The 19,577-nt window shown below is 41.4% G+C and overlaps 3 protein-coding genes and 2 non-coding genes across 7 annotated transcripts in view; 2 read left to right on the top strand and 3 right to left on the bottom strand.

Annotated features, from left to right (window-relative positions):
- Positions 1 to 10,787, top strand: part of CMKLR2 (chemerin chemokine-like receptor 2) — a 38,044-nt gene extending 27,257 nt beyond the window's left edge. For both annotated transcript variants that reach the window (XM_012738892.3, XM_012738893.3), the window contains exons 2-3: positions 4,789 to 4,954; positions 6,135 to 10,787. In XM_012738892.3, the coding sequence (XP_012594346.1) occupies positions 6,163 to 7,230 (1,068 nt within the window). In that variant the 5' untranslated portion in view covers positions 4,789 to 4,954; positions 6,135 to 6,162 and the 3' untranslated portion in view covers positions 7,231 to 10,787. The remainder of the gene's footprint in view (positions 1 to 4,788; positions 4,955 to 6,134) is intronic.
- A 3,817-nt stretch (positions 10,788 to 14,604) lies between these two features.
- On the bottom strand, positions 14,605 to 17,370 carry EEF1B2 (eukaryotic translation elongation factor 1 beta 2). Its single transcript, XM_012738896.2, has 6 exons — positions 17,173 to 17,370; positions 16,541 to 16,663; positions 15,795 to 15,921; positions 15,440 to 15,506; positions 14,917 to 15,042; positions 14,605 to 14,804 (listed from the first exon to the last, which is right to left on the bottom strand). Exons 1-6 carry the CDS (start codon positions 17,250 to 17,252, stop codon positions 14,650 to 14,652), a joined length of 678 nt encoding a protein of 225 aa, XP_012594350.1. The 5' UTR covers positions 17,253 to 17,370; the 3' UTR covers positions 14,605 to 14,649.
- Positions 15,170 to 15,301, bottom strand: LOC142872432 (small nucleolar RNA SNORA41). Its single transcript, XR_012920692.1, has one exon. It is a non-coding gene; the product is annotated as a small nucleolar RNA SNORA41 (small nucleolar RNA).
- Positions 15,587 to 15,665, bottom strand: LOC142872429 (small nucleolar RNA SNORD51). Its single transcript, XR_012920689.1, has one exon. It is a non-coding gene; the product is annotated as a small nucleolar RNA SNORD51 (small nucleolar RNA).
- A 407-nt stretch (positions 17,371 to 17,777) lies between the features above and the next one.
- NDUFS1 (NADH:ubiquinone oxidoreductase core subunit S1) overlaps positions 17,778 to 19,577 on the top strand; it is a 32,029-nt gene continuing 30,229 nt past the window's right edge. Inside the window, exons 1-2 of one of the 2 annotated variants that reach the window (XM_076005863.1) lie at positions 17,781 to 17,911; positions 17,993 to 18,068. The gene's annotated coding sequence lies outside the window, so the exon portion shown is untranslated. Of the gene's footprint in view, positions 17,912 to 17,992; positions 18,069 to 19,577 lie in introns of both variants that reach the window. The other variant, XM_076005862.1, reaches the window with a different exon arrangement.

Raw genomic sequence — 19,577 nt, 5'->3', positions numbered from 1 at the left:
GCCTGAGGCTCGAAGTCCCTTCCATGTGGAAGGTAATCTGGGTTTCCAGTTGGCTCCGGAGATCTTGACCTAGGAGGGGAATGGGGCAGTCCGGTATTTATAGGAAATCATGTCTTATCTAGTGGCCTCCCATCTTGCATATTTGCGACTAGCAGAAGGGTCAAGCTACTCGAGTTCCAGTGGCTCACACAATAGTGGTTTCCTGCTTCATAAATGGAGTCATTGGGGTGGTTACCCCCAAAGTGTTCTGTCCCAGTGTCCACCAGGAGCGTCATTGGTCGGCCTCCCTACTTCCATTACGACCACAGGATCCCGGGGGGCCAAGAGTCAGGAAACCTGGTCAGTACTATTCCCAGTCTACCCCAGTGAGACCCATGAGCTTCTGGGTCTCTGGCTCCTGCTGGAAGCCCCTAGGCAGGTTCCTATTTGGCAGTGGGGGGTTTCTTCTGTTGGGGCATTCATGCTTCCAGTGACCAAACTCCTTACAATAGGCCTACTGGTCCCTTGTCTCCTGAATCCTCCTTCCAGTGGTGGGCCAGGTTTTTGGCTGGGTCAGGTATTCGGAGCGCAGTGGCCAGGAGAGCAGCTTTCTGTTTCATTTTCTTGTCATTCTCTCTCTGGATGGTCCAGTCTCGATTAACATAGAACTTCTGGGCCACTTCCATCAGCTGCGTAATTCCTGCAAACCCATCAAGTTTCGGATGTCAGTATGGGACTGCCCAATAACTACGGCATTCACTATATGCTGATTTTTGGCGGCCTCTGGGTCATAGGGTGTGTAGACGCGGTATGCCTCACAAAGGCGCTCTAGAATTCGCTTGGTGATTCCTCCAGTTTCTCAGTGATCAGAGCGACTTTGTTCTTGTTGGTTGGGTTTCCGGCTCCCTCCCGGACCCCGTGGAGGAGAGCTTCCCTATACCTTCCCCGTGCCTTTTGTCCGCTCAGGGAGTTGAAATCCCAATCCAGGTTTTGTTGGGTGCTGCTCTCTGTGCCCACTGCTCCACGTCCAAGGTCCCTGCTGGAGCCTGGTCCTGGAGCCACCTCTGGGTCTCAGCTACAATCCTGCGTCGTTCTTCTGTGTTAAAAAGGGTCAGAAGGAGCTGGCGGCAGGGAGACTGACAGTGACGGGGTGTCTGGTGGATTCGGGGGTACTTCAGGAGGTGTCACGGTAGAGTTGTAGGGCATTGGCGATGGGCCCTCTTCAGGAGCTTCCTGATAGATGGGTTTGGACAGTTTGGAGTCTCTGGTCCTTTGGGCCACAAAAATCCTGCACTGTCCCTTATTAGCACGGAACCGGACCCAAGGGGGCATGGTCTGAGCAGTCTCTCGCCATGAATCTATGTAAGGGAATTGGTCGGGGTGGCTGGGAGTCCCGGTGATGATTCTCCAAACTGCTCGCATGGTGGGGAGGTCTAAGGTTCCTGTTGCGGGCCAGTCGACCCGGAATGTGGGTCATTGGTGTTCACAGGGGGCGCGAAGTCCACTGGGACTCGGTGTGACACCGTAATCTCCTGTGAAACCCTTCTTAAAGTTCTTTTACATGCATTTAAGGACTGTAGGCTTAGATTCTACGCTACCCATCCTAACCCTTGAACGGTGTCGCAGCTTAACAGACAAAGGGAGGGACGTTGCTCAGGTGTCCCTCTGGGGAACTTAGGCGCGTCTTGGCGAAGGTGTACCCATATAAACCCCAGGCTTGCTCACTCCCTTTACAGAAGTCGATCACCTTTATGCTGTAGGACACAGAACCACAGGTAAGGACCCACTCAAGTTCCATAGCCATGGAACCACAAACACTCTTCACTCACTCTTCACTCACTCATTGAGTCAGGCAGAGGTTACACGTTCCCGCGCTGGGAATTCCCCGCACTCAGGAGGTGATCAAGCTCCTCTTCCTTCCTCTGACGGGCCTGACCCGAGGGATCCCAGCACCTTACCTGGTCCGATGCCTCCAGACCCGATTTGACTTGTCTGTCCGTCCGTCCGTCCAGCACGTCCAGGAGAGTTCGGGACCCTGCAGCTGGCGGGAGCTCCGGAGGAGGGAAGATATTCCGCAAAATGGCGGTTGGCGCTGGTTCGCTTCTGTCCCCTAGGTCCTGCTGGTCGCTGTGCCCATCTCGAACAGGTGGTTTCAAGGGGCCAGGGAGGTCGGTTTTCCCGATCAGGGAACCAAAATATTACAGCAAGTGTTACAGTGGGTGGTCCTGAGGATAAACCGAGCTGCACACGGAGAGTTGGAGAATGAAAGTCTATTTGCTGGCAGGCTCAGAGGGGTCTCGCCTCCAAATTCTGATCCCCATCTACCTGATTTTTCCCACTTTTATTAAGTTGGGATGTTCTGAGGGGTGGGGTCTCAGCTGGCTAGGTAATAGGTGAGTTCATACTCGCCAGGTAATAGGTTAGTATTATGCTGATGTGGGGCTTCCGTTGGGGGTGGGGGTCCCAGGTGGCGCATGCGCAAAGTAATAGAAGGTGGTTTCCTTATCATAAGCAAATTAGAATAAATAAATTACCAAATACAGCACACACGCACACAAAAACTTATGATCAACGATTTATGAAAATACTTTAGGTTAATCTTAAAAGGTTAATCTTTTAATCTTAACTACAGATATAGTTTACTTCCACTGATTCAATGACTGTAGAGAGGTTCACAAAACATGTTTCTAACTCATTTTCATCTGATGGTTTTTTTAGTTTTTTTTTTTTTTTGAGACAGAGTCTCGCTTTGTTGCCCAGGCTAGAGTGAGTGCCGTGGCGTCAGCCTAGCTCACAGCAACCTCAAAGTTGTCCTAGAAGTTGTAGTTAGAAGTTAAATTGGAAGCTTCAGTTTTCCCTTGGTCTTTTCCCTTTTTGTTGTACTCCTTACAAGTGAGGCGGTGATGTGTACATTACGTTGCTGTAATAAAGTTTTTGCCTAGGGAAAAAAATTCTAAATTATTAATCTTTTTGTAATAATTCACTTTAAGATAAAAATTGAATGGTGGGGCCAGTCATGTTGGTTTATGCCTGTAATCCTAGCACTCTGGAAGGCCGAGGCAAGGGAGATTGCTTGAGCTTAGGAGTTCGAGACCAGCCTGAGCAAGAGTAAGACCTGTCTCTACCAAAAATAGAGAAAATTAGCCGGGCATGCTGGCACATGCCTGTAATCCCAGCTACTTGGGAGGCTGAGGCAGAAGGATCTCTTGAGTTCAGGAGTTTGAGGTTGCTGTGAGCAAGGCTGACACCACGGCACTCTAGCCTGGGTGACAGAGTGAGACTCTATCTCAAAAAAAAAAAAGAAAGAAAGCATCTTGCATGGCATTTTTTTTTCCTAAAATGACTGATTATTTAGCAAAAGGGAATATTAGGACAAAAGGAAAAGTTTTTAGGCATGTTTTATAGATAGTGTATGTGTAGGTTGAAATAAAGTTTATAAAAAGGAATTTATTAAGGAATTTTGTATGTGGTCCAGTTGGCTATAATTAAATTTTTTTTTTTTTTACTAAAAGAAAGATTTCTACAGATATTAATTTACTCTTTTTTTTTTTTTTTTAAGACAGAGTCTCACTCTGTTGCCCAGGCTAGAGTGCCGTGGCAAAAGCCTAGCTCACAGCAACCTCAAACTCCTGGGCTCAAGCAATCCCACTGCCTCAGTCTCCTGGGTAGCTGGGTCTACAGGCATGCGCCACCATGCCGGACTAATTTTTTCTATTTTTTTTTTTTTTTTTAGTTGTTTGGCTAATATCTTTCCATTTGTAGTAGAGATGGGGTCTTGCTCTTGCTCAGGCTGGTTTCAAATTCCTAAGCTCAAGCAATCCTCCTGCCTCAGCCTCCCAGAGTGCTAGGATTACAGGAGTGAGCCACCGTGCCCAGCCTAATTTACTCTTAATGAAATGATATAATGTACATTGAATGGGGGAGATTTTGGTGAGTATGGTGGTTGTGAGCTTTTAGGGGTCTTCCATGGGCTTTTCTTTGTTTGGGGAATAAGGTTCCTTCTACGCACTACTTAGGGTTTTAGAAGGTGATTCAGGCCACCACTTGGGCTATTTGACTTCAAAATTGTTAATATCCTAAAAGAACAGGTCATAGGCACCAGGAAGGTAAGGGTGTCTTAGTACATAGGCAGAAAACCAATAGAAGGAGTCTGAGACTAGGCTGGAAATAATTTGAGACAGGGAGGGTAAGCCAGGAGGAGCGGGAGAAGGTAGGATCACATCCCAGGCCTGAAAAAACAGGGCAGCAAAAATGAGTCAATTCTTATTCACTGGATACACAAAGGTTACACAAAGGATTGGATTTGTTGTCAAGGAATAAGCCAAGATCCTGGGGATAGAACTGTTGGTCAGGGTTAGAGAGAGTTTGGCAATGATATTAAGTATGAGGCCAAGGCAGGAGGATGGCTTGAGGCCAAGAGTTGGAGGCTGCAGTGACCTATAATTATACCGCTGTACTCCAGCCAGGGCAACAGCGCAAGAGCCTGTTTCAAAAAAAAAAAAAAATTATTATCATAATTATCTGCAGGAAGATAATGTCAGGAAATGTTTCCAAGAAAGGTGGCATTTGAATTGAATATTGAAGAACAAAAATAGGTTGCTGGGTCTGGGGTTGGGAGGAAGCTAATGAATTGCTTTTGTCTTTTAATTATGCCCTGCCAGATTTCTCAGAAGATTTAAGGTAGGTTGATGAACAGTGATAGACAAGTTGAGTTTGAGATGCCTGTGAGCAACACAGGATGTTTTGACCTGTTCATTGTAACCAACTGTAATCCCAAGTCTTACATTGTTTCCCCATTTATGATTGTAGCTCCATGAAATGAATACAACTATTCATCTTCTTTCTACTTGATCTTGAATACTACAGAAAGAAATAGCACAAATAAAATTGAAGAAGCCAGGATTGCACCCAGTACATTTTGTTTTGATTGAAAATTTGACATTCAAGTCTTCTTAACCCAGGAAAACTGGCCTTGGTAAGAAAAAAAAGGTGGAGGGGGGAACCCACAAAACAAAACTTACTTTGGTAGAAATTATAAGAGATAAAATTTGGTATGGACAAAAAATAAAGTAAAACTGATTAACATCTTTGTCATAAATGATTACAGGAAGGAATCAAATTAACTCAAAATAAATGAATTTCAAAAAAATAAAAAATAAAGCTGAATTACATTCTTTAGGAAATTAATATAGAAATTAAGTGGTCACAATCAAGTTTACTCAAAAAGATACCTTTTGGGCTGGGCGCGGTGGCTCACGCCTATAATCCTAGCACTTTGGGAGGCTGAGACAGATTGCTCAAGGTCAGGAGTTCGAAACCAGCCTGAGCGAGACCCTGTCTCTACCAAAAATAGAAATAAATTAATTGACCAACTAAAAATATATATACAAAAAAATTAGCCAGGCATGGTGGTGCATGCCTGTAGTCCCAGCTACTCGGGAGGCTGAGGCAGTAGGATCGCTGAGCCCGGGTGATTGAGGTTGCTGTGAGCCAGGCTGACTCCACGGCACTCACTCTAGCCTGGGCAACAAAGTGAGACTCTGTCTCAAAAAAAAAAAAGATACCTTTTGGATGAAAAGCCATCCATACTGATATAATTTGGATTACCGTGTTTGCTTTCATACACATAGAATCAAAACATCCTTGGGTGCAAAATAGAGGGTCAACATCTTCAGTGCTTACTTGCACCATCCAAGTGGATATATCTAGGAAACAGTTGGAACTCTTTGTCAAGAGCTTGAGAAGTTAGGGCTACAAATACAGATTTTGAAGTTAGCATTGTGTAAGTATTAATCATTTTTCTTTTGCATCTGCCATTAGTAGGAATTAGTAGGAACCTAATAAATGCTCGTTAAGGGTTAGATTTTCTCAACTCAGCCTTATAAGCATTATGAACAACCTGTAGAGTCATTCATTTTAATTTAACAATTACTAAACATTTTACAAAAATGAGGTCTCACAGCTTTGAGAATGAAATCAGAATGAAACTGAGGCCCACCGAGACTTGGACATCTGGAGTATAATCATCTACCAAAAAGTTTACTATGACTGGTCCATAAGATGAAGTATTTTTACCTTAATGTTCCTTATCATTCATTGAACTTTTCTTTTTCTTTAAAACATTTTTTTCTTTCTTTTTAAATTTGCTTCCATAGATTTCCTCATTCTCCACTTAGCAAGGTCATGGAAGATCTAGAGGAAACATTATTTGAAGAATTTGAGAACTATTCCTATGCCCTGGAATATTACTCTCCGGAGTCTGATTTGGAGGAGAAAGGGCGCCTGGGACTTGTTCACTGGGTTTCTCTGATGTTATATTGTTTAGCATTTGTTCTGGGAATTCCTGGAAATGCCATTGTCATTTGGTTCACAGGATTCAAGTGGAAGAAGACAGTGACCACTCTCTGGTTTCTCAATCTGGCCATCGCAGATTTCATTTTTGTTCTCTTCCTGCCCCTGTACATCTCTTATGTAGCCATGAATTTCCACTGGCCCTTTGGCATCTGGTTGTGCAAGGCCAATTCCTTCATTGCCCAGTTGAATATGTTTGCCAGTGTTTTTTTCCTGACAGTGATCAGCCTGGACCGCTACGTCCACTTGATCCATCCTATCATGTCTCATCGGCACCGAACCCTAAAGAACTCCCTAATTGTTGTTATATTCATCTGGCTTTTGGCTTCTCTAATTGGTGGCCCTGCCCTATACTTCCGGGACACTGTGGAGTTCAATAACCATACTCTTTGCTATAACAATTTCCACGAGCATAATCCTGACCTCACTGTGGTAAGGCACCACGTTCTGACCTGGGTGAAATTTCTTGTTGGGTATCTCTTTCCTTTGCTAACAATGAGTATTTGCTACCTGTGTCTCATCTTCAAGGTGAAGAAGCGAAGCATCCTGATCTCTAGTAAGCATTTCTGGACAGTCCTGGCTGTAGTTGTGGCCTTTTTGATTTGCTGGACTCCTTATCACCTGTTTAACATTTGGGAGCTCACCATTCACCACAGCAGCCATTTCCACCAGGTGCTGCAGGCTGGCATCCCCCTCTCCACGGGCTTGGCATTCCTCAACAGTTGCTTAAACCCCATCCTTTACGTGCTAATTAGTAAGAAGTTCCAAGCTCGCTTCCGAGCCTCAGTTGCTGAGATACTGAAGCATACCCTGTGGGAAGTCAGCTGTTCTGGCACAGTGAGTGAGCAGCTCAGGAACTCTGAAACCAAGAATCCGTGTCTCTTGGAAACAGCCCAATGAGTTATTACTTTTCCATTAATCAGTATAAGGCTTTTGTGTGGGTCCACTGACAGATGCTTTCAGATTTTTGATTCCAAGATATAGAGCTGATCATATTTTTGTTGTTTTTGATTTGGGCGGTATTTTGGCATGACATTTTATATGGATATAAGACATAGGAAGGATCAACATAATTTTTTTCCTGCAATTTAAGTGATCTGTGTCATTCTTGTTAATTATACCATGGTGGATTAATCACCAATGTTGAAGCATTCTCAGTTATTTTTTTAATCTTAATAACTTTTTAAGAGCCCTAAATCTTAATATTAAATATATGATTAACTCATTTCAAAAATGTTTGCTTAAATTCATTTAAATTTTGTACAAGTAACCTATTAGACACATTCTTAACCCTTTGCATTCACTTGCTTTTTTCTCGATTCCTTTATTCTACTCGGGATTTAATTTTTTAAATACCCCAGATTTTACAAAGCGCAGCACTAGAATAAAAAACTGTAGTTTCTTTTCATACAAACTTATTTATTTGGCTTTTTTAATATTTCAATTTATTGATGCATTCAAAGAGTAATTTTAGTCTCTATAATTTTTGCTAACCGTGTCGACATCCAAGTGCAAAGGGTTAAAATATACCGTGTACTTAATTTCTTTTTTATGTAATGTATGTATACACATTTATGAATTAAAGTAATAGTTGGTTACCTTAGTTTAAAACATCTGTTCCAGTTAACTATTACAGCTTAATAAACTTCCCCAAAACCTACTTGCTTAAAATAATAATTTGTTATTTGTGATATAGTTCTCACAATTATAATTCTCACAATTCTGAGGGTCAGGAATTCAAACAAGGCACAGAAGGGAGGTTTGTGTCTCTGCTTTGCCATGTCTGGAGCCTTAGCTGAACTGGGATCATGCAAATGTCTGAGGTATGGAATGGCTGGCTGACAAGTCTTCTTCCCTCTGCTTCCCTCCCCACACAGCTGTCCATCTCACCATGGCACTTCATGGTATCCAGAGAAAAGCTCATTGTGAGTTTCCAGCTCTTTGTGCATCCTTTAGCCTGCCCCTTCCACCACCAGGATTTGAGAGATTCCATTCTGGGGTTCCTAGGATCCGGAGAAAAGAGGACCAAAGAAAGAGAAGAGAATTCTGTCACCTCATCCTTAGTTGGGGTAAAGGAAGAGACTCTCAAGGCTGTAGGAGAAAGAGGAAGACTGAGGAGCAGGAAGGGGATTAAGTAATAAAGAATAGAGGGAAATTATGGAGGAGGCAGTCATCTGGACTTTACACTTCAGGGCAGGACAGTGCTTCCTGACCCTGTGTGTCAGTAATCCATTCAGAGCCATTTGGTATAGCATCTAGGGCCTATAAGCTTTCCAAGGTCCTGTGAAAATGTTTGTGACCTTAAAAAATGTATTGGCTCTAAAATACAAAAAGGAAACTTGAAAAGTCAAAAATAATACTTAATCACATGTCCATAAAATATACCTTTATTACAATTAGTCAAATGAAGTATTTGATAAGTAGGTAAAAATTATATTTAATATGAGTTTCTATATGTTTCATTGTTTGATCAGAGGACTTGGAGCTTCCAAAAAGAAAAATGCCTGAAGGTCTACGAAGGTTTTACAGGAACTCTGAATCCATTTGAGAATCCAATGAAACTTATGGGTCTTTTCCCCCAGAAAAATGCTTTTAAATAAAATTTCAGGAAGTCTTTATTAGCCCCCAGGTTAAGAACTCTAGTTTTAGTGATTTTTAATATAGCTAATTGTGGGGATATAGCAAGAATCCACCAATATGTAGCAGCAATCAAACAGGAGTTAATTTTTTTTTTATTTTCAGTTTGTGGGATGATCCAAAGAGTAGCATAGAACCCCAAGTCTTCAGGGTTGGGCACTCTAAGCCTTCCTGGCAGTTAGAATTAGTTTATAAGGAGGTTTCTTCAGGGGCCTAATAGCCAGAAACAGGATGCCTGACTGTTCAAGGACAGAGGGGCTGGAGGAGAGGCACACTTTCTAGTGGGGCATAAACCCAATGAAATAGACTAAGCTTCTCTTCATTGGAAGGAAGGTCTTTGAAACGGAGGGTGAGTCCTAGGGCCCCCAGAGGCAGGATATCTGGATTTGAGTCATGACTCAAACATCTCCTATCCCTGTGACCTTGGCTAAATTAATTCAAATTTCTAGACCTTAGTTTCTCCCATTTGCAAAATGGGGTAATAATAGTAGTACCTGCCACATAGGGTTATTGTGAAAATTAAATGGCTTAATACAGGCAAAGCATTTAGAGTACTGTTTAGGTCAGTAAATACTTGATAAACACTAGCTGCTATTGTACATATTAACTGAAACTCCTGGCACCTCTGACATAGTAACTGCTCAGTAAATGTTAAGTCATAGCCTCCTCTTGAAGGAATCTAATAATTGCATAGGAAGAATAAGGAAACTACACAAACTCTAAAACAAGAAAGTTTATAAATACTACAAAAGAAGTTTTATGTTGGGAGGCTATAGGAGAACAGGGAAGGAGTGGGGTGAAAGAAGGGCTTCTTGGAAGAGGTATTTGAAAGGCTTCTTGAAAGAGGTATTTAAAGTGCTTCTTGAAGAATGAATACAATTTCAACAAGCACAGGTGAGAAAGGCTACTGCATGTAAGCACGAGCAAAATTCAGAGGTTGGAAAATGTAGGCTTTGTTCAGAAAAGAGAGAATAGTTCCATTTAAAGGGATAGAGTGAGGATAGAAGATTCACAAATTGCTGCCAGGCTTGAATGGTAATCCATAGTTTTTCAGTATTCTTACATATGGGCAATACTGTTTTTTAAGGATGCATATTTAGAAGTATGTGGACATTTCCCTTTGACTTTTATTCTACTGAAAGCTCTATTCAGGCCTGCCAATGACATTCCAAATGACAGGACCCTCATTTGGAACATTTCCTGAATGCAACTGGTATGGCCCACACAGCATATGTAATGAGAGAATATCTGTTTCTCAGTCTCAATCCCCCCCCACTTTTTTTTTTTGGTAATTGGTAGGAACACTTTTTTTTTTGTCAATTTCCATTTAAAGTTAATTGTTACATGATATTATATTACCACCTTCCCTACTTGAGAGTATGAAGCAAGGGTTACACTGGTGAAACAGGATTAAACAAACTGTCTAAAAGGATGAAGAGTCTTCCCCATTCTATTGCCAACACGTCATCTGACCTATGAAGATCTGGGTTTGTGTTCCTCCTCTGTTACTAACTAGTGACATGTACTTACTGAGTAATTTTGGGCAAATAATCTTTCAGAGTTCAATTTCCACATCTGTAAATGATGATAACAGTGTCTGCCCTTATCTAATAGGCTTATCATGGGGTTCAAATTAGACAATGTAAACGAGGCATATTTTTTTCCTTTTTTATAATAATTACCATTGCCAAATTTCATTTGTTTGAAAAAAATTACATATAACCCCAAACACTATTGTAACTCTTTGTATTTGTGCCTTTGTTCATAAGTGTATCTTTTCACAGTGACAGTCAATAAAAACCAAGTGTTTTTCAATGTGATTATAGTCTCCATTATTTTTTAAAGTAATTAGGTTTACCATTTCCATTTGGTAGGATTATAATGGTCATTTGATTTCCCTGCTTCCATTCACGCCATCTCCAGATCAAACCTGTCTTATGTTGTTGTTCTCTGGTTTAGAAATCTCATATAATGAGCCAGCCTGTTTTTCAAATGCTCCTACAACCTGGCCCCAACCTATGTAATCCCAAACACACACTGCAAAATCCCACCAAACAGATATAATTGTTTCCCAGGTCTTTGTATCTTTATTCTCATTCTAGCATTTAATTTATCATGCTGCCTTTCACATGCCTTCCTGCTGCTGGAATTTTTTTTTACACAAATTATTGATTAAGGTCCACCCAGTTCAAGTCTAATTCCTTCAAAAAAACTATTAATCAATTCTAACCTTTTCAATTACTTGCTTAATCCCAAAATGACATTTATTCCTAATTTTTTTTCAAGAGGCAAGGTCTTGCTCTGTTGCCCAGGCTAGTCTTGAACTCCTGGCTTCAATCTATCCTCCCACCTTAGCCTCCCAAAGTGTTGGGATTATGGATGTGAGCCACTGTACACTCCCTTATTCTTAAAAATTTTATGTGTTTGAACTGCCACCCTATAATAATTGTCTTAACTCCTTTTGTACTTTTTGTAGCATTTAACAAAGTGATACTAAATAAGTAAGTTTTGAGTTCTCACACTGTGCCCAGCCCTGTGGTAGGGATGCTGAACATGAAAAATGAACAAGGTTTCAGAATCACTGTAATCACTTACAAGGCATGCAGAAAAATAAAGGTGGGCTCTTTCTTGTCCTTAGCTTTCTTTCACTCCAAAGCCAAAAACAGGAAAAAAAAAAAATCTCTCGAGTATATCTATAGCTTTTGAGGCTATTAATTTGAAAAGCAGTTTATTGAGGATACTGGCTCACATACAAATGGGTATCAGATTTCCTACTGCAGCATTGCTCATAATAGCAAAAAAATTTGCTTTTTATTTAAAAAGTTAAAAGCAACCTAAAGGTCCAATCAACAGGAAACTGGTTAGATATGAGATCAGGAATTATGCAACCGTTAAAACGTGAGGACTCTTCCTAATGTACCGATGTGGAATATCCAAGGTATAATCTCTCCAAGACATCCAAGTACATATCTGTGGGCAAAATGCAGAACAGTTTGTGTGGTATGCTGCAATTAATCTTATGTTCAGAATAGCTTAAATGTATGCTTAGAATGGCTCTACAAAGACCCAAGAACCTGGTGACATTGGTTTGCTTTTATGAAAATGAACTGAAAGCCTGAGGACAGGAGAGATTTCACTGTATACCCTCTTAAATTTTGAGCTGTGTTAATATATTGCCTATTTTTTAAAATATGAAGTTATAATAAAAACCATTAAGATATTTTTTATTCAAGGTCATGGAATCAAGATTTCAAAATTGCATGCTTCATTCATTACTGTAAGATTTTCAAGAAATCTATGGTTTAAATTGACCATTCTAAATTTTTTTACTACCTTTTACTTTTAAACAAATTGTTTTTCCATAATTAATTTTTGTTAATACTTAACATTGGTCAAGCTATTTGGAATGTAATCCCCTTAACGTGCCACTGATTGTGAATTGTTTTTGATTACCGTTCACTGGTTGCTACACCTCCATCTTTCCACAGCAGTAAAAACATAATGCGGTATTTTGTCATTTCCAGAAGATTCCCTGGCTCCCTGGTTCTCTAGAAAGGGAAATGCTGCCCTCTGCTGGCCTTCATGATATTAACAACTGGAAAATTTCCCCCATTTTAGGTTGGGTCTGTCAGACTAAATATTGCTTAAAGATGATTTTATGTAATATATGCATCCGATCAAATATATATTTTTTTCTTTCTTTTTGAGAAAGGGTCTTGCTTGTCTCCCCGGTTAGAGTGCAGTAGCGCCATCATAGCTCACTGCAACCTACAACTACTGGCCTCAAGTGATCCTACTGCCTCGCCCTCCCAAAGTGTTAGGACTACAGGCATGAAGCACTGCACCCAACCTTATTGTCCTTATAACATAAAGTTTCCCATATTCAAGGTAGTCACAACATAAAACCAGATTGAAAGGAAGTAACACTGATTCTATGAAAAAATTGATCTAAAGCCATTTAATATCTTTAGTCATTTACAAAGCCCTTTATTTTTTTGGAGACAAGAGTCTCACTCTGTTGCCCAGGCTAGAGTGCCATGGAGTCAGCCTAGCTCACAGCAACCTCAAACTCCTGGGCTCAAGCAATCCTTCTGCCTCAGCCTCCCAAGTAGCTGGGAGGGACTACAGGCATGTGCCACTATGCCCAGCTAATTTTTTCTGTATATTTTTATTTGGCCAATTAATTTATTTTTATTTTTAGTAGAGACAGGGGTCTCACTCTTGCTCAGGCTGGTCTTGAACTCTTGAGCTCAAATGATCTGTCCGCCTCAGCCTCCCAGAGTGATTACAGGCACGCCTGGCCAACAAAGACATTTAGAGATCAGCAATTCCCAAGCTCTAGTTCTGTTAGTGTAAAAAAAAAAAAGTTTAGATATATCCCCAACTGTTAAAATGCAGCTGTTCTGCATGTACTACTAGTCCTCTAGAAATAAGTATGTTTAAAGTAAAGCAACTTAAAACTCTACACAGGGTTTATTTTCCAAAGTATTGTTTAGAGGAGCAAAATCATAAGCCCTATCCATATGTGTTGTAAAACTGTTTTGAAAAGTGAGGCTTGTGAATAGAAATGTAGCGCCCAAGTCATAATCCACTTAAAACTTGTAACAAATACAGATAAGTTAAAAAAAAAAAAAGATGCAGCTGTTAACATACTATCCTCACCTCAGTATTTACCTGCAGCACTCAAGTCAGATTTCTAAATTCAAGCAAAATATCCCACCTCCACACTCAAGCCCCTTATGAACCTTCACAGTAAAGTGAAGCTTATCTAGAAAGCTGGGGAAACAGTTACCTACATAATATACCTCCCAGGACATGCTACTACAAATTAGTCCCAACACTTAGGAGGTATTGCCTTTACAGTATGATGAGTCATTATTTTAAATTTGCAACATCTATGTTGATAAATGGTTGTTTATTCATAACAAATTCTGGGGCCTAACTGAATTTCCCTGCTCTGGGTCAGGTGGCCTCTAGTAGTGTTGCTCGTCTTATTGTAATAGTAAAGATTATTTTCAAGTCAGATTCGGAATTACCATTTTACAGCCAATAGCAAATTCCAGAGGCCAAGGATCACTTGAAGTCAGGAGTTCCAGACCAGCCTGAGCGAGAGGGAGACCCGGTCTCTACTAAAAATAGAAAAAAATATTGGTCCTTGATAACTCTGAGAGAAAACAACAAAAAAAGTAAAAAAAAAAAAAAAAAAAAAGCTAGCCAGGCATGGTGGCATTATGCACCTGTAGCCCCAGCTATTTGGGAGGCTGAGGCAGCAAGATCATTTGAGCCCAGGAGTTTGAGGTTGTGTGAGCTAGGCTGATACCACAGCACTCTAGCCAAGGAAATAGACTGTTGTCTCAAAACCAAAACGAAACCCCAGGGAATGCCAATGTGAACATGCTGGGTTACAACAAATCATATCATCAGCATCATGCTGAGGACATTATTAATGGGCACAGAATTGTATAATTGCTAAATGTTAAAACCAATTTTTGGCAAAAAAATTGCCAAACATTTTGGTTTAGCAAAAATGCTAAACCCAATTTTTATTTATTTAGGAATTACATGTCCACTCAATTTTTCCCTCAAAAATGAAAGAAATATAGGTACCACCAATTTAACAGACTCAAGAGCCAAGGGTTATCTTTCAAGCTTTTATTTAAGTGCAATGATCCAGGATGGATTTTAGATCTTGTTGAAAGCAGCCACGTCCATGGACTGCACGTAGTCCTCAAAAGCAGTGATCTGCTCCTCTAGCATATCAGTTCCAACTTTATCATCTTCAACAACACACTGTATTTGAAGTTTTTTAATTCCATATCCCACTGGAACTAGTTTAGCTAAAAAGAACATTAAGAAAAATCTTAGTTAGAAAAGTCCTGACAAAGTTTAAAACTGCATGCAAATTTCAGATGTCAGTTTCAAAAAAAAAAAAGCCAAGACCAAACTTACAGGAGCCCCAGACCAAGCCATCTGCTTGAATGCTTCTGACACACTCCTCTAATTTTGCCATATCTGTCTCATCATCCCAAGGTTTCACATCTAATAAGATGGAAGACTTGGCAACAAGTGCAGGTTCTAAAAAGAAACAGCATTATTCAAATACCAAATTTTATTTTTTCACTCTACTCCAAGACACATAAATCTTCTCAATTTGTTTTATAATGTACCATCTCCTTAGCTGAACAAAACTGCAGAATACATCTTGTGTCTGTCACACATATACCCACTTTCCGTTTGCTAAGAAAGAGGTGTATGACTGTGTTAACAGTTTCTTTCCCACAGAGGAATGCCACAACTGCTACATAAGAACAGCTGCAGACCAGTAGCTGTGGAAGTTTTATGAGGAACCTCCATGGAATGTCTTAAAATATACTGACCTATTTCAATGAATATGGAGGAAATTACTTTGGGGTTACATTTTGAAAAAGATTATTATTAAAGGAAGTTAACCACAAATTATAAAATGACCTACTTTTGGCTTTCTTTGATTCATACTGTGCAAGGCGTTCTTCCCTCAGTCTCTTTGCTTCTTCGCTTTCCTGTAAAGAAAAAATTTAATACATTTCACAAAGTTGGTTGTTCCTCTGCTTATAGCTAGTGGGGTCATCACAAAAAAGACCAGCTTCATCAGAAAAAAGCAAATCCATCACGAGCTCAGCCGAAAGATGGTGATTTGATTTTATTCATCATAGAACCAGAGAGAATGTTTAAAAGGCAAATAAATAAAATAAAGCCAGGATTCAAATCCAGCCAATTTGGCTATGAAATCCATGCTTACACAATGATATACTGCCTACCAATTTATTCTCTTATGAAAGATGCCATACCTCCTCATCATCAGATCCAAAGAGATCAATGTCATCATCATCTTTACTATCTGTAGCTCCGTTTCCTGTAGTGTCTTCCACATTAGCAGGGCCATACTTGCCCAAAGCCTTCTTCACTCCTGGCAAGCTTGAAAAAAATTTAAATTCAATCACTATTAGGTTGGTATAATGTCCTTTTCTAGACAACACACAAGTCAAGTTTCTATTTATCACTAGATCCCTTGTGTAGTAATGATTATACTTTAACACACTCCCAGGTAAATATATGTTCGACTCCTCACCCAACAAACATTAGTCCCATGTGAGACATTATATTCAATACTCACTATGATTTACTCTTTCAGTATGAACATTTCTGTTTGAGATTTCATTAAGTATGCTCAGTTCCATTCTTAGTGAACTCGAGTCCACTTCCCCAAACTTCCACCCTTGTTGGCTGTTTCAGAAGAATGGCCAAGGACTGAATGAATGAGCCACCCTCTCACCCCAGAGGTGGCCCCCCCAGGTCAGGATCGAGGCACATTGGCAGGGCAGTGTGGGGAAAACTTGAATTGCTGTTGTCCATGTTCTACCTGTTCTGTGAAAAAATGGAGGACTTCAGTCTCTTGGCCGTCTAAGATCACAAAGAAATTTAGCTTACAATATCCCAAAACTAAAGTAGGCTGGGTCCAATTTTGTCATGTGAAAACCGTGATAAAGCATGAACAGCAGTCTTATTCTTCAGATAGATACAAATACAATTTTACCTGGCCTTTTCCTTTTCATAAGATTTGATGTGATTATACCAACGTAGAGCATGACACAAGTCGGCAGGCGGCGGGCCAGAGACAGCTTCAAATACTGCCACATCTGCTTGTGATGGCACATACCTGCCCAAGACACAAACAGAATTACACACGCCTGTGAAAAACACCAGCAAATAAATGACAAGCGCTATACCCACAGCATTCATCAGTGGGAACTAGCCCCGGTAGGGTTACCTAAGCTGCTTTACTTTTTTGTATAAGCTCCTTAAAATCAGAGACTGTCTGGGTCGCCAAGTTATTCTGAGGAATGTCTGCCACTCTGTAGACCTCAAAGATTGCAATCTGCACCGTAGCTCTACCTATAGGATAACACTTATTCACTGGGCAACAAGGTGGAAAAACCTGGTTGAATAAAGTCTAAGTGGAAATAAAGCACATTTAACCCTTCTCCCCTCATAAGCCACTTCCCAGAGGCCGGGCTTGCACCGCACGGGGCCTCTGGGGACGGAAAAGCGGCGCTTTCCACCTCGAGGGCCCTGGGCCCCGGCCTCCTTCCCTCCTGTGGCGGCGGACGCTGCGCCACGTGGCCCCGGCCCGGGAAGCTCCCTTGCCGCCCCGTCCCGTCCGCTCACCCCTCGATGTAGCTCCTGTCCGCCAGGTAATCGTTGAGCACCTGGAGGCCAGCGGGGCTTTTCAGGTCTCCGAAACCCATGTCACCGGCTGTATGCTAGAGCGGGACAGCAGCAGAGAAAAGGAGCGCAACCGGACGGCGCAAGGCGGTAAAAGAGGAAAAGGGGCGCGGACAGACCGGAAAATTCCTTATATAGACACGGAGGCGTTCCCCTCCACCAAACCCGGCCGAAGGTTAAAGGTCAAAGTACGTTCGTATTGTCATTCCTCCACGTAAAAATTGGGGGCTCTGAATTAAAAGGCCCACAGAGTGTTCCTGGACCTTTCGTTGTGTTTGGGAATAAATCAAAAAAAGGGGCATTTCTTAAACTCGTACCTCCACGGCTCCCGAAGATGACGGGAACCGCCCCTTGAAGCGCCGGAGATGACCGAAGACGCTCGGCCTTAGGACTTCTGGTCACTTCCGGCGGAACTGCGGCTCCAAATTGTCCTCCCGCCTCCTCCCTACTGCTTAGAACCCCGCCCTCCCTCGACTGGCTGACGGAAATTGCCGAACTCAACCTAAGCGGAAAATTGTCGATCTGAGGATTCTTGTCCCTCCTGGCTTCCCGTTCTCCAGGCCTGGCTGACGGCGTTAGCTGAGGCAGCCATATTGAATAGGCGACCCGGCTTCTTGGGGGGGCGGGGATCGTTGTGGTCTAGACAGGTCATCAAGGGAGCCTCGGCGGCTCTGGCGAGAAGGTGAGGTCGTGTTTGGGTGTGGAGGCTGAGGTGTTTCGGCCACCGGTTTATTTCTAGACAGGACTGTTTCCTTTGGCCCAGGTGACTCATTCTCCTCTTGTCCTTGACTGGGCGACACCTTCCGCCCCGCCGTCTCGGGATTCCCCTAAGCCGGCAGGTGAGGGCTGTTAGATATGGTCTGTGGTCTGATGAAGCAGAGAGGAAGAGGAGTAGGAGGATCAGGAGGTCCTCGGCAACGCTGGCCCGATGCAGGCTTGGAGGCGATCTTCTCTCCAATAAAGTGCAAGACATTCTCCTCTTAGGGGATGAGGCCGTTTTGTTCCAAGGGAGAGGACTTGTGTTAGGTGACTTAGGCCTAAAGACTGAGCATTTCTTCCCAAATTTCCACATACCTGGTACAGTACATTATTGGTCGCTATTTCCTTAGCAATCGTTCACCCCTCTGGTTGTTCCTGTTTAGTTTAGTTTTGTCCATTGACCACTTTTGGGTAGCACTTTTTATTCCTTTCACTGATGGGGAAACTGAGAAAAAGGACTTTTAAGAAGTTAGCTCAAGGTCGTACTGCGAATAACATAGCAATGTTGTTTACAAGTTCTCAGGATCTAATACAAAATTGTGGATCAGACACAACTCTGTTCACAAACGAATTGAGAGTATATAAAATGTAACGTTGGGCGACTTCTGGGGCCCCCCTCTACTGGGGCCCCAGAACCTCGTCCACGAAATAAAATAAAATAAAATAAAATAAATAAAAAAATAAAAAATGTAACGTGAATTGTTTTTGATAATGAACATCACGTTCATTTTGTTTTGCGGAATGTTCTTGTTTTCACCAAGTTGTGCATCGTTAAAGTGATCTCTGTAAATAACGACCAGAGATTGGAGATTCAGTTCACTTAACAAAAAGTTATTGTACGAGTCAGAAATGAGTCCATAAAGAAGAACAAAATGCGTTATGTGACTGGGGAGTAGTCAGGAAATTTTAGATAGGCTGGTCAAGGAAAGTCTCCTTGAGGAAAGGCTTTTATGCCACTGAGGCCCCAGCTGAGGGAAAGAAGCTGTGTGAGAACACAGTGGAATCCCAGTGACCTGTTAAGAGGCTATTGAAATAGTCCAGGTAACAGGTAGTAGTATCTTGGGATAGGATGGTAAACTTGGAAGGAAAGAAGTAGATGGATGCAGGATGCATGGTGGAGGAGGTGCAGTAGTATATATAGAAAAGTGCCCAATCTAGTTTTAGAAATGATTGGTCATTAACATTATCTAATAGAGATAATTACTTCCATTCCTACTTGATATATAACCATATTTAAAGCATGTATCAAAGTGTTGTAAATCTGTATTCCTTATGTTGGGGCTATACAGTGTTCCATTCCATGCTGTCTGTCAAAGGACAGCCTCATTGTGATTGATTTCCTATCTAAAGGGGACACTACTTTTGGAGACAAAATAATAGTATTAAAGTTTTAAAATTGTCTAAAATACTGATTGTTGATTTTGAATCGGTTAGTGCTTTAATTCAGCAAATTCAGGTTTACCTTTATATTGACCATCAATAGTTTTTAATAGGACAGATGCTACTCGTTCTGGAACTTGGCAATAAAACTATTAGGTGGTTATTTTCATAAGGTACTCTATTAGGTTTTCAGAAAAGGGAAATGACCA

Source organism: Microcebus murinus, chromosome 8 (assembly GCF_040939455.1).
Source record: "Microcebus murinus isolate Inina chromosome 8, M.murinus_Inina_mat1.0, whole genome shotgun sequence".
Lineage (NCBI taxonomy): Eukaryota > Metazoa > Chordata > Mammalia > Primates > Cheirogaleidae > Microcebus > Microcebus murinus.
Note: the sequence above shows the minus strand (reverse complement) of the source record. Positions and strands in the feature narration are given on the sequence as shown.

Bases quoted from the DNA above. Each gene is read 5' to 3' on its own strand.
- EEF1B2 (XM_012738896.2), bottom strand. From the start codon at position 17,252: ATGGGTTTCGGAGACCTGAAAAGCCCCGCTGGCCTCCAGGTGCTCAAC. The intron at 15,507-15,794 runs GTATGGCATCTT...TTTTCTTTACAG, and splicing joins TTGGATCTGATGATGAGGAG to GAAAGCGAAGAAGCAAAGAG. The intron at 14,805-14,916 runs GTAAGTTTGGTC...TGTTCTTTTTAG, and splicing joins TGGCTTGGTCTGGGGCTCCT to CTAAACTAGTTCCAGTGGGA.